Source organism: Rhinolophus sinicus, chromosome 12 (genome assembly GCF_057876585.1).
Source record: "Rhinolophus sinicus isolate RSI-liver-muscle chromosome 12, RSI-T2T, whole genome shotgun sequence".
NCBI classification, from domain to species: Eukaryota; Metazoa; Chordata; class Mammalia; order Chiroptera; family Rhinolophidae; genus Rhinolophus; species Rhinolophus sinicus.
Window position 1 is genome coordinate 22,527,032 of NC_142512.1, and position 12,051 is coordinate 22,539,082.

The 12,051-nt window shown below is 36.1% G+C and overlaps 1 protein-coding gene across 12 annotated transcripts in view; it reads left to right on the top strand.

The window, feature by feature from the left end:
- NF1 (neurofibromin 1) overlaps window positions 1-12,051 on the top strand; it is a 209,195-nt gene that overhangs the window by 175,223 nt on the left and 21,921 nt on the right. For all 12 annotated transcript variants that reach the window (XM_019750679.3, XM_019750681.3, XM_019750685.3 and 9 more), the window contains 10 exons: window positions 1,702-1,895; window positions 2,837-2,977; window positions 3,136-3,415; window positions 3,871-4,085; window positions 4,324-4,385; window positions 4,530-4,644; window positions 5,186-5,287; window positions 7,177-7,317; window positions 10,108-10,234; window positions 11,780-11,911. In XM_019750679.3, coding sequence (XP_019606238.2) covers window positions 1,702-1,895; window positions 2,837-2,977; window positions 3,136-3,415; window positions 3,871-4,085; window positions 4,324-4,385; window positions 4,530-4,644; window positions 5,186-5,287; window positions 7,177-7,317; window positions 10,108-10,234; window positions 11,780-11,911 — 1,509 coding nt within the window. The remainder of the gene's footprint in view (window positions 1-1,701; window positions 1,896-2,836; window positions 2,978-3,135; window positions 3,416-3,870; window positions 4,086-4,323; window positions 4,386-4,529; window positions 4,645-5,185; window positions 5,288-7,176; window positions 7,318-10,107; window positions 10,235-11,779; window positions 11,912-12,051) is intronic.

Below are 12,051 nucleotides of genomic sequence, written 5' to 3' on the forward strand. Positions count from 1 at the left end.
TTAAAAAAAGAAGAGGAAGAGTAATATTTAATTGCTTTCTGGATAATAACTTATGAAGCAAAAAATAATAGATGGAGACAAAGGAAATGGTGAACAGATTTGACTACATAAAACTTCAAAACATTTCTACTTCAAAAAATAAAAGATAAATTTAAAAACTAGGAAACGTGCTTGCAGCAAATATGAAAAAAGGTTAATATCTTTAATCATGAAGATTTGTTAGAGTAATAAAAATGGATCTACAGTAACATATGCAGATCTTGCTAAAAACTTTATTTTAAGTTCACTAAATAAAATCAAAGAAATGTAAACTGAAAAAATAGTAAGATAACATTCAACTGGCAAAGATTATTTTTTTAAAAACAGAGCTGATGATCTGGAATTGTAAACGGGCAATTTTTCTAGAAAGCAGTTTGGACGTGGATATCAAGATCCTTAAGATTTTTTTGGCCTCATAATTCCACTTTTTAGAATTTGTCCTAAGGAATTAATGTTCTAATGTTTATCATAGCATTATTTTTTTATTCAGGTTTCTAAAGTGAGGTATGTCTTATCATCAGTAAAGTGCCAGATCTTAAGTGAACAGTGTGATGAATTTTTGCATGTGACTACATCACAAAACTATCTCCCAGATCAAGATACAGAACATTTCCAGCACCCAGAAGGCGCCTCTCCATCAGTACCATCCCCTTATCAAGAGTAACCCCTATTACGACCTCTATTGCCATAAATTAATTTTGCCTACTTTTGAAATTCACATAACATTATTTATAAATAGCAAAAAATTAGAACATTCTAAAAGTCAAACAATAAAGAACTGATTAAATTGTTGGATCTCCATTGATGGAATAATATGAAGCCATAAAAAATGTTTTGGTACAGAATTTCAGTTTAGGAAGATGAAACAGTTCTGGAGATAGGTGGTGGTGATGGTTAATGCCACTGAACTGTACACTTAAAATGGTAAATTGTATGTTCTGTATATTTACCACAATAAAAAATCTATAGTAACATATGCAGGGGGGGAACTCTAGGTGAAGTATATAAAGGAATGTTTGTATTATTTTTATAGCTTTTTGTTAAGTCTGAAGTTATTTCAAAATAAAAAGTTAAAAATGTTTTTGGAGAATTTTTAATTTGAGTATAATTTTTAGTGAAAAAGATATTCACAACATACTGCATATATAGCATAATCCTAATTTTTGTGGAGGAGTTGGGGTGGGTTACATATGTGCATACACACATAAATATGCAGTATCTCTGCATAGATTTGAAAGCCTGAGGAGAGTTGAGGTGATACACCAATGTGTTAATATTGGTTTCATTTTTGTGGTGAAGCTTTCCTTTGACCAAACTTTCTATAATTACTACATATTCCTTTTACAGTTAGAATAAAACAATAAATTTTTAAACTAGAAGAGACATGAGTAAAAAGGAGAAAAGTGAGGTAAAACTTTTCAAAAATTAGCCTACTAGATTTTAACAGTACTTTGTTCAAGGCTTGTTCTTTTTCTTCACCTCTATCTTCAAGAATGTAATTGCCAAGTCTCTCTTCTCCAGGCCTGATCTAGGTAATAGTCTTTACCTTTTCTCCCCAATCCTTTTATTTTAAAATAATTGAAAACAGTATTATTTAAAATAATCTTTGCTGTAATTTTTGTTGACCATCTATATGCTGCTAATAGTATATTTTTTTCCCAGGTATTGAATTGAAACACCTTTGTTTGGAATACATGACTCCGTGGCTGTCAAATCTAGTCCGTTTCTGTAAGCACAATGATGATGCTAAACGACAGAGAGTCACTGCTATTCTTGATAAGCTGATAACAATGACCATAAATGAGAAACAGATGTACCCATCTATTCAAGCAAAAATATGGGGGAGCCTTGGGCAGGTATTGAGTTTGCTTAAGTGTTTATCGTCTACTGCCTTTGTGCAGATATTTATCTGGTGCCCACTTGATGCCAAGCAGTGTGTTAGCCACTTGGGACATAGCTGCAGAAAAGACAGTCCCCTCTTTCATAAAGCATATAGACACCCACCCAATTCTTGATCTATTTCAAACTTGTAAATGTCTCAGAGCCAAAGAAAAACCAAAAAAACAAAAAAAGTTATTTTAGCACTCTTCTCCATGGCATAATTATATAGAATTTAACTATTAAAATCGATGTTGTTTCTACTAAATAATGCTTTATATTGTATTCTAGTAGCCTACACACCACGGGTGTCAATAAATGTTTCTTAATGATAGTATTTAGGACGCCTGCTTTCATTTATAGTTCTAGCATAAGAGCACCAATATTAACATTACAGAATATCATGTGACATTTTATTTTTTGATCTGACAAGACTTATGCATATCACTTCTTCAAAGTAATCACTTAAGGAAGCAATACCTTTACTCAAACAATGCTGCAAATCCTCCAAATAATTTTAAATGACCTTGGAGCCAGTTTTAGAAGCCCTACAAAACATCTCAGTACTTGATGTCATTTCCTATATTTTAAAATCATTATATTTTATATTGATCATACATTACTGACTTAGCAGAGCACAGAGATGTTTTGCAAGTGGATAAAAATGATACAGAGGGAGAGATTTAAAATTTTTGAATATCAGTTTCTTAATCTCTGAAGGAATTGAATGAATATCCTCATCCTTTTCTGGACATTTTATGATAAACTGTGTTTACTGACAGGTCTCTAAATAAAACCTAGTATTTTGGAGGCCTCGGGGAAACGAGAATTTTCATTTCGGGGCTGCTCCTTGAAATATTTTTCAATTAAAAATAAGTTCCTAGAGTGGCTAAACAGTTATTTTTCCTTCTTCCACTAGATTACAGATCTCCTTGATGTTGTGCTAGACAGTTTCATCAAAACCAGTGCAACGGGTGGCTTGGGATCAATAAAAGCAGAGGTGATGGCCGATACTGCTGTGGCTCTGGCTTCTGGAAACGTGAAATTGGTTTCGAGCAAGGTAATCCCTTTTCCTGTGCCTTCGGGGCCATGGCAGTATATGTTTGTATCAGGAGGTCTTTTGTGTTTGTAACTAATCGTTTTAAAGTTACACTGAAAGTTTTCTTGTGATAAAACCTTTTGTTAGCCCCATGTTTTTTCACTTCTGCTTCTTTACAGGTTATTGGGAGGATGTGCAAAATAATTGACAAGACGTGCTTATCTCCAACTCCTACCTTAGAGCAACATCTTATGTGGGACGATATTGCTATTCTAGCACGCTACATGCTGATGCTGTCCTTCAACAACTCCCTCGATGTGGCAGCTCATCTCCCCTACCTCTTCCACGTCGTTACTTTCTTGGTGGCCACAGGGCCACTCTCCCTTAGAGCTTCCACACATGGACTGGTCATCAATATTATTCACTCTCTCTGTACTTGTTCACAGCTTCATTTTAGTGGTAAGTGCCAGGAAAGTCATTTGTGTCTCACCAGTTCCTTCCTCCATTTTACATCCCCTGATTGCTGTCAATTATCTTATTGTTTATTATGGGACCTTAACACCACGCTGCTGATGGAAGCTGCTAAGGCAAAAACAGTAAATGCCTTCCGTGCCATATCTAGCCATAGCAAAGATTGTCTGTGCATATTTGTCACGTAGACTCTTGTAGTTATCACACCAGCTAAAGACGCAGCACCCATGGACAGCGTTGCATTGCTGGCACGAATTTGTAGATAAAGTGGCGCCGAAGCAATGAGCATTAAGATCATGTATCTAGAGGGTTGGTTGAAGGAGCATGGTTATGTAATTTTGATGTGGTATTCAAATTTTCTACATTCAAAAGGAAACGTGACACTTGAGAATTGAAAAAGTAATGTCTTTAAAGTCTTTTCTTGTTCCTTTTTCTTTTTACAGAGGAGACCAAGCAAGTTTTGAGACTCAGTTTGACAGAGTTCTCATTACCTAAATTTTACTTGCTGTTTGGCATCAGCAAAGTCAAGTCAGCTGCTGTCATTGCCTTCCGCTCCAGTTACCGGGACAGGTCATTCTCTCCCGGCTCCTACGAGAGGGAGACTTTCGCTTTGACATCCCTGGAGACAGTCACAGAGGCTTTGTTGGAGATCATGGAGGTATAAAAGCCAAGATGATAAGGAACTGAGATTAGTTTTTAAAGCTACTTATACTATATAGAAGAAATACTGGCTTATTTTGCTGTTTTGCGCTTAGTGCTTCAATAAAAACACTTCCATAGAATATGTTTATTAGTAACATATGCATTATTTATTTAATGACATCACAGTAAACATTAGCTCAATGTTTCCTCAAGCACAGATGTACGTAAATATATTCAGAATATCCTTTTTTTAGGCATGTATGAGAGATATTCCAACATGCAAGTGGCTGGACCAGTGGACAGAACTAGCTCAAAGGTATGTCCCAAATGAAATAGAAGTTGTAAAAGTATCTGTATTGTTGAAAAGAAAGATAATACGGCATAATCAATATTTTAATTAATTGCTTATCATATATAAACATAGAGGTTTTCATAAGCTCTTTTTATCTTTTATTTGCAGATTTGCGTTCCAATATAATCCATCCCTGCAACCAAGAGCTCTTGTTGTTTTTGGCTGTATTAGCAAACGAGTATCTCACGGGCAGATAAAGCAGATTATCCGTATTCTTAGCAAGGTACCTCCCCTTCCCTCTTCCCTAATATTTGTGGTTCCCAAGTTGTAAAGCATATCTTGCATTTTTCTAAAGGACATGAAATTTGAATTTAATAAGATGTTTCATATGTTGCTTATTTTTAAACCTTTAAAAAATAGGTTTTGATTGTTTTCTTCATTGTAATTCTTTGAAGTGAAGAAACATTCTTCAAAAAAGTTATCTTAAAAAGAAAAATAAGTATTGTCTCTTTTGCTAAGAAGGTACTCTTAATATTTTATCAGTTTTCGAAGACTTTATATGGTAAAACTATGGTCTTATATAAAATTATGTAATTTGTAATAACTATAATAATTCCCGATTTATAGTAGAATGTAATATAGAAATAGTAAAAAATAAAAACCCAAGTGTGCATTGAGCTAGCTACCAAGATCACCATAGCACTGTAAATAATTCTATCACTTATTAAATAAGAAATTGTTCCTGAGCAGATTCTGAGATTCAGGTTAGGCATTAATGTTTTATTTCAATGAAAGTAAAATAAAGACTTCTGTTTCCCCAAAAGGCGCTTGAGAGTTGCTTAAAAGGACCTGATACGTACAACAGTCAAGTTCTGATAGAAGCTACAGTGATAGCCCTAACTAAATTACAGCCGCTTCTTAATAAGGTAATGACCGTATAGAAAATGAGTGCATTCATTTTGGGTACTGGTGTTAAATGTTATTTTATTTTCTTTCAAAGGGTTCAGGAAGTAAGGTGGATTGGGAAGAAGTTATAAAGAAAAAGCTATAGTTAAAGTAGAACTTCTTGCCTTGAAATTTAGTTATTTGAAATATTTACATTAGAGGAAGAATAAGGCTGGAGAGTATGTTCCCAAATGCTTGTTTTTTGTCTCAGCAGCGCTAAAGGAAAGATAGGTATATATTTTTAATTCTTTTAGCCAATAAGGATTAATTGAGCATCTGCTATGTGTCAAGTACTGTTTTAGGTGATAGAGAGATAGTACTGAACAAAGCCAATAAAGTTCCCTGCCCTCATGGAGCTTACATTCTGGGGTGAGTGTGGGAGTGGAGTGTGGATAGATAGATAATAAACCAAATAAGTAAAATAAATAGTATGTTAGTTTGTGATCATTATTGTGGAGAAATATACAGCGGGGTTAAGTATATCTGATCATCAGAAGAGTTGGGTGCTCAGTGAAGATGATATTTAAATGATGTGGCCACTGTTTTAGGATGGGCTGAGCTCATCTCAACTTTGGGACCTCAAGCAAGTCATTTAACACATGGCCGTCATGCTTCCATGTTGATAGAATGAGTAAACTAAACTAGATAATGGCATGTTATTATCTTTCAGCTCTAAAGTTTTAGAATTCTATGAATTGAGTACCAAGATATGCCAGACTTGAGAGAGATTACAGAGAAATAAATATTTGTTCTTGGTATTGAGTTACATGTTCTGCAAGCATTCTAATCCTAACGTGTATAAAATGGTTCTCTCATCTTCATTTTATAAGTAAAAATGAGGCTCAAAAGGGCTAAGTAACTTGCCCAAAGTCACATACCTAATGAAAGAAAAAACCATGATTCTAATCCAAGGCTGTCCATGTATTTTCCCATATACCACACTGCTAAATAAGCATTCCCAAAAGTAAATTTTTTTAACTCAGAGCAGCAAGAGGTTCTTACCTCTGGTAAGAGTGACAAGAAAGGGTAGAGTCTGAACTAAAGATAAAGAGATAGGTAGGATTTGGTGTAGAGAAAGGAAGTACAGCAGTAGGAATGTACAAGAATGTGGGGACAATGGTGGCATAGTGGGTAGACCATTCTAGTTGTTATGGAGAAACTAACGGTTCAGGAGAATAGTGAGAGGGAAGGTTATAGAGATTGGATAGAATTAATCTAACATTCAACATTCTTCAGAAAAGAGTTTGGAAATGTACCCGTATGTTTTCAAGCAGACAGGTAATATGACAAAAGCAGGACTTAGAAGGGTCATTTCCAGTGGTAGTGTGCAGAGTAGATTGGAGCAGAGAGAAACTGGAGGCAAAACTGGAATCCACATTTAGAATAAAGAAGGTTATCATCATTGGCCATAAGAGATAGTTTGGAAGAATCAACCACATTCGGTGACTGGATTTTGGAATCCAAGTGTGGGGAGAAATGAGAGATGCTTAGGTTCTCAGTGTAGCTAACAGTGTCTACCATGTTTCCCCAAAAATAAGACCTAGCTGGACAATCAGCTCTAATGCATCTTTTGGAGCAAAAAATTAATACAATAAGACCGGTCTAATATAATATAATATAATACCAGGTTTATATTAATTTTTGCTCCAAAAAATGCATTAGAGCTGACTGTCCAGCTAGGTTTTATTTTTGGGGAAACACAGTAGTTACATACATGGGATAGATGAAGAGCTTACCCATAGATTTACCTTCCCCAGGAGAGGAAACATGCATAATTTGAGGGATAACATGGATTGTTTATACTGCAGTGTGTTTTGATGAGGCTTGTTGTGGTTCATCTTACTCACCTGTACCCCGTCTCCTTGGCCAGGACTCCCCTTTGCACAAAGCCCTCTTTTGGGTGGCGGTGGCTGTGCTGCAGCTCGACGAGGTCAACTTGTATTCAGCAGGCACTGCCCTTCTTGAACAAAACCTGCACACCTTAGACAGTCTCCGCATATTCAATGACAAGGTAAGCAAGCTTTCAACTGGGATTCCTCGAGCATGCACACTTAGGCCTCCTCCCTTTTTTATTGTCCTTTTAAAATCAGAAGATGTCCCTAACTTAATGTGAATTTCTATAATGCAACTTACTGTGAGTATAGTTCCTTAACAGTTCACAAAAATTGTTTAAACTTTACTGCATACTCTCTGTATAAAAATAGCAAAATACAGTACTCTCCCAGTGCTGTAAACAGAATAGGAATAAATAATATTGAGTAGTAATAATAGCTACCATACCAAGCCCTGTGCTAAACACTGTACAGTCATTATTTGTAATTTTTATAACCCTGAGGTAAAGGTTAGCATTCTCCACCCACTGTTCCACATATGAAAAAATAAGCTTATTTTTATTAAGAAATGGTACTTAATGAAAACTTAGGCGTAATTAGAAAATAAGGATGAGGGGGTTGGAGAGTCTAAAAGAAACCTTTGAGTACTTAATTGTGCTAGTTTTTTGTTTCCCTTAATCCCACTTTAAAACACCATTAGCACCCCTCAATATTTATCAACCTTGATCGAGGTTGGATTTGGGTTCACAGAGTATAGAGGAGGGAATATAACAGTATGAAATTATGTTCCTTTTGTCTTTGGAGAAAAATAGGAAGAGTCTAGAAGAAAAGAGGAATTTTTTTATAGATGGATATGTGTATATAACGAGAGTTGCTAGAAGTGAAATTACCAGAGTTATGGATACAAAGAAACAGAGAGGACAGGAGTATGATTTTAAGTGTGAAGATACCTGGTCTAAGCGTTATTTCTTTAGTCTACCCGGTATAGTGTAAACCTAGAATAGCCGGGGCCCTGGGAAGTGTGGGAACAATATTTTAGAGGTAGAAGTTACCTTGAAATTTATCAGTCAGACCTGCATTTCACAAAACAGAAAAGAACAAAGAAGTTAAGTAACTTGTCCATGTTGGTACATCTGATTTGGGACTGGAGCCCCTCTTTCCTAATTCCCATTGCTCTTTTCTGGGGTTATCTTGGGATAAGGATGGTCAGAGTGACAGCTAGATGTTAGCTACTTATATGTAAGAATATTTGCAAATGAGGTGTTTGTGTCTTAGGAACATCTGCCTTGGCATTTTCATTGCCAGAACGGCCCAGTAGCAGCAGCTAATACTGACACCAGTGCCCTGGGGTACTAGGAACCCGAGCTAATAAAGCTTGTTAAGAGTCACCTGGGTGTAAGATGTATAAGGTCTCAGGATCTAATGTATCACACGGTGACTATAGTTGATAACACTGTGGTACAATTGAAATTTGCTAAGAGAGAGTAGAACTTAAATGTTCTGACCAAAAAGGAGGGGTGGTGAGCATATGAGATGACAAATGTGTTCATTGACTAGAACACCCTTTCACAATGTATACATGTATCCAATCACCTCGTACACTTTAAATATCTTACAATTTTATACATCAATTGTACCTCAATAAAGCTGAAAAACTGTGTATATAAATTATATAGCAGGCTGATAGGGATTTATACTTTATATAATATTTCACAACTTGCTTTTTAATTTAACAATATAGAGTATCTTCCTAAACCCACACGCGCATACACACACACACACACACACACACTCTCTCTCACACACACACACACACGTATCTTTCTCATGGTTACAGAGTACTTTACAGTATGCATGAGCCACAGTTTATTCAACCATTTGCCCATTAATGAACATTTGGTTTCTTTCTGTCTTTCCTTCTTTTCTATTATAAACAATGCTGCCCTAAACATCTCTCTGCATATATTTTGTATACTCATACTTTTGTTTCTTTGAGGTAGAAATCTAGACAGAGCTAAGCATGACCCTAAACATCTTCAGTTGTTTGCTTTCAAAAATATTTACACAGGTATGTCAACTATACTTTAATTGAAAAGAGCTTCACATTCCAAAAATAAAAATAAAAATCTTTATGCATAAGGAAATCACTGGGGTTCTTTTGAAAAGTAGGCCAGTACCTAGGGCTTAACTACCTCCCATGAGAAGGGACCCAGTACCTTCGACCTTTCAGCAAGCATCCTCTGTGACTTTAAAGCAGATATTCCTGGAACCACACGTTAGGAAACACTGTTCAAATCTTAATTATCCTGGGCAAGTTGCGTAGCATTTTGAAGTTTCAGTTTCCTGATTTTCCCACACCGGAATGTAAAATCCACCAGGGTGAGTTATCTGCAGAACCTAGAACTATGCCTGGCACATCAAAAACCACACAATAAGTCTTTGATAAGTAAAAGAATCAGTAAATGCATAAATCTGTAAATGGGAGCTAATAACCCTACTGCATAGGATTGCTGTAAGGTTTCGATATAATAATGCATCTGACGTTATTGTATACTGCAGCCCCTCAGTAAATACGAACTGTCTTCGTTCTCATGAATTTTCAGTCACCATGATACACAAAATGCCAGCTATAATTCAATGGGTGGTCTTATTCAAAGTACCAATAATTGTAATTTTTAAAAAGTCACCAGGATGTAAATTAACAGTCATTTATTTTGCATTATAAATCAAAGCTATTTCATCTTTCCTCATTTTATTATTTATATGGTTGCCTGTCTTGCACGAAGTAATTTGTAGTACCTTAAATATTCTTCTGTGGTTTTCCGTAGTCATCTGAAAATGAGTCTCTCAACTTGAGAGGATTACTGACCTTGTCATAGCTGTTGAGCACAATAAAAAACCCAGTACGTGGTCCTTTAAGGAAAGTTCCTGTGTGAACCCATCAACCATTTCATGATTATCTTTAACAGAGTCCAGAAGAAGTATTTATGGCGATCCGGAATCCTCTGGAATGGCACTGCAAGCAAATGGATCATTTTGTTGGGCTCAATTTCAACTCGAACTTTAACTTCGCACTGGTTGGACACCTCTTAAAAGGTAGAGGCCTCGTGTCAGCATATTTTTATAAAATGGTATCAAGAAGCCAGAAGTACTTAAAGTAATTGATTACTTGAAATAACGTGGCTCATAGGTCTATTGTAAATTCAAACTACATCTGTTTTTATTGAGTTATGTTTTGTTTAAGATATATTTTAATAGAGTCTAATTTTCATATCAAATATCAGATTTCCTTAAAAAAGCAAAAGAGATGGTTTTTATAAAATTCCTAAGTCCTAAACCTTCTAATAACCGTATTATTAGGTAACACTACTTACATATCTTTTTGATTATTAAAATAAAACAGACTGCAAATATATAAATATTATTTGAGTAACTTATGTTAGAAAATATTAGTGATTTGATCACAGATTTTCTTCAACCTGTTTCTTGTTTGTTATTTATTGTTGATCAATCCGTTCTGACACCATCTTTCTGGTACCCCACCCTCCTGCCTCCATATTGCTGCATTGCTTATAGCAGGGATCTCCCGCTGTTCCCCAGGGCCAGCTCATTCACTCCCTCATCTGGCTTTACTCCCACTGCTGCCTCACTGCCTGTTAGCTTTGGTTTGTGAACATGGGACAGTCGTGGCCAGAGACGCCAGTTAACAGGAACAGCATATAGCGGCGAGTCAGGGAGGAAACTGAAAAGTAAGGCCTGGAATAAGGAGCTGGCATGTACCAATGATCTTAAGCAGCACTGGGTTTGACCACAATAGACTCAAGGTAGAGCTTAGGTCTACAGTTTTGTGTCATTTAAATGATTCTTAGGCCTGAGGGCGGGATCATGGAGGTTCCCTCAGTTTTCACCAAATATGATTAATACAACTACACCCACAACTGAGTGTACAGGTTTGATTTTACCACCTTATGAAAGTACTGTGAAAAATACTGGCAGCTTTAATCTTTAAGGTGAACAGGGATGGCCCAGAAGATATTATACTTGGTACAGGATACCAAGAAGGGTTGCAACTGGGCTGATAAAGTGCTTGCGTATTCTATATTTCTAAAAGAATACCAGCTATCTCCAGTGTACAAATCCCTTATTTAAAAGTGGAGTAGCACTAGTGATTAAAAGATGTCTGATGATCAAGCTTACCCTCTAATTCTTTGGGCTCTAAGAGCATATACTTTCTGTGTCATTAGGTTTTGTCCTTTAAGTTAAAAAAAATTTTTAAGCAGCAGAACCCTATTTTCAAACGATACCTTAAGGTGAACTTCAATACATAGGTTTTTGCTACTATTTAAATCTCTGTGCTGCTTTAGAGAATGGACGATCTAAAACACCATCATCTTTCCTAATTTTCCTCTCCCTGAGGCACCTTAGAGTTCCAAGGAACATTGTAATCTGGACATTTTGGTACTTAATCCTGCGTGTAATTAACTCCTCATATGTATGTTTTACCTTCCCAGCGGCTGTTTTCGAAAGATAGGGGTTAGCCCTCCATACTTCTTTTTCTTGCAGAGTCTCTAGTCACAGAAGTCAACAAATACTTAATGGAAAAGAATGAATTAACTTCTTGTTTGTTTTTATTTTTTGTAGGATACAGGCATCCTTCACCTGCCATTGTTGCAAGAACAGTCAGAATTTTGCATACGCTACTAACGCTGGTTAACAAACATAGAAACTGTGACAAATTTGAGGTGAATACACAGAGCGTGGCTTACTTAGCAGGTAAAAAACACAAAACAGACAAAATTACTCTTGCCACATCTGTAGCTAAGGACCTCCACAAAGATACAAACAGCTGTGTGTCCTTGAGCTCGTTGCTTGGCAGGGTAAAGGGTTCACAGGCTAGTCCTGTGGCGGTGGTG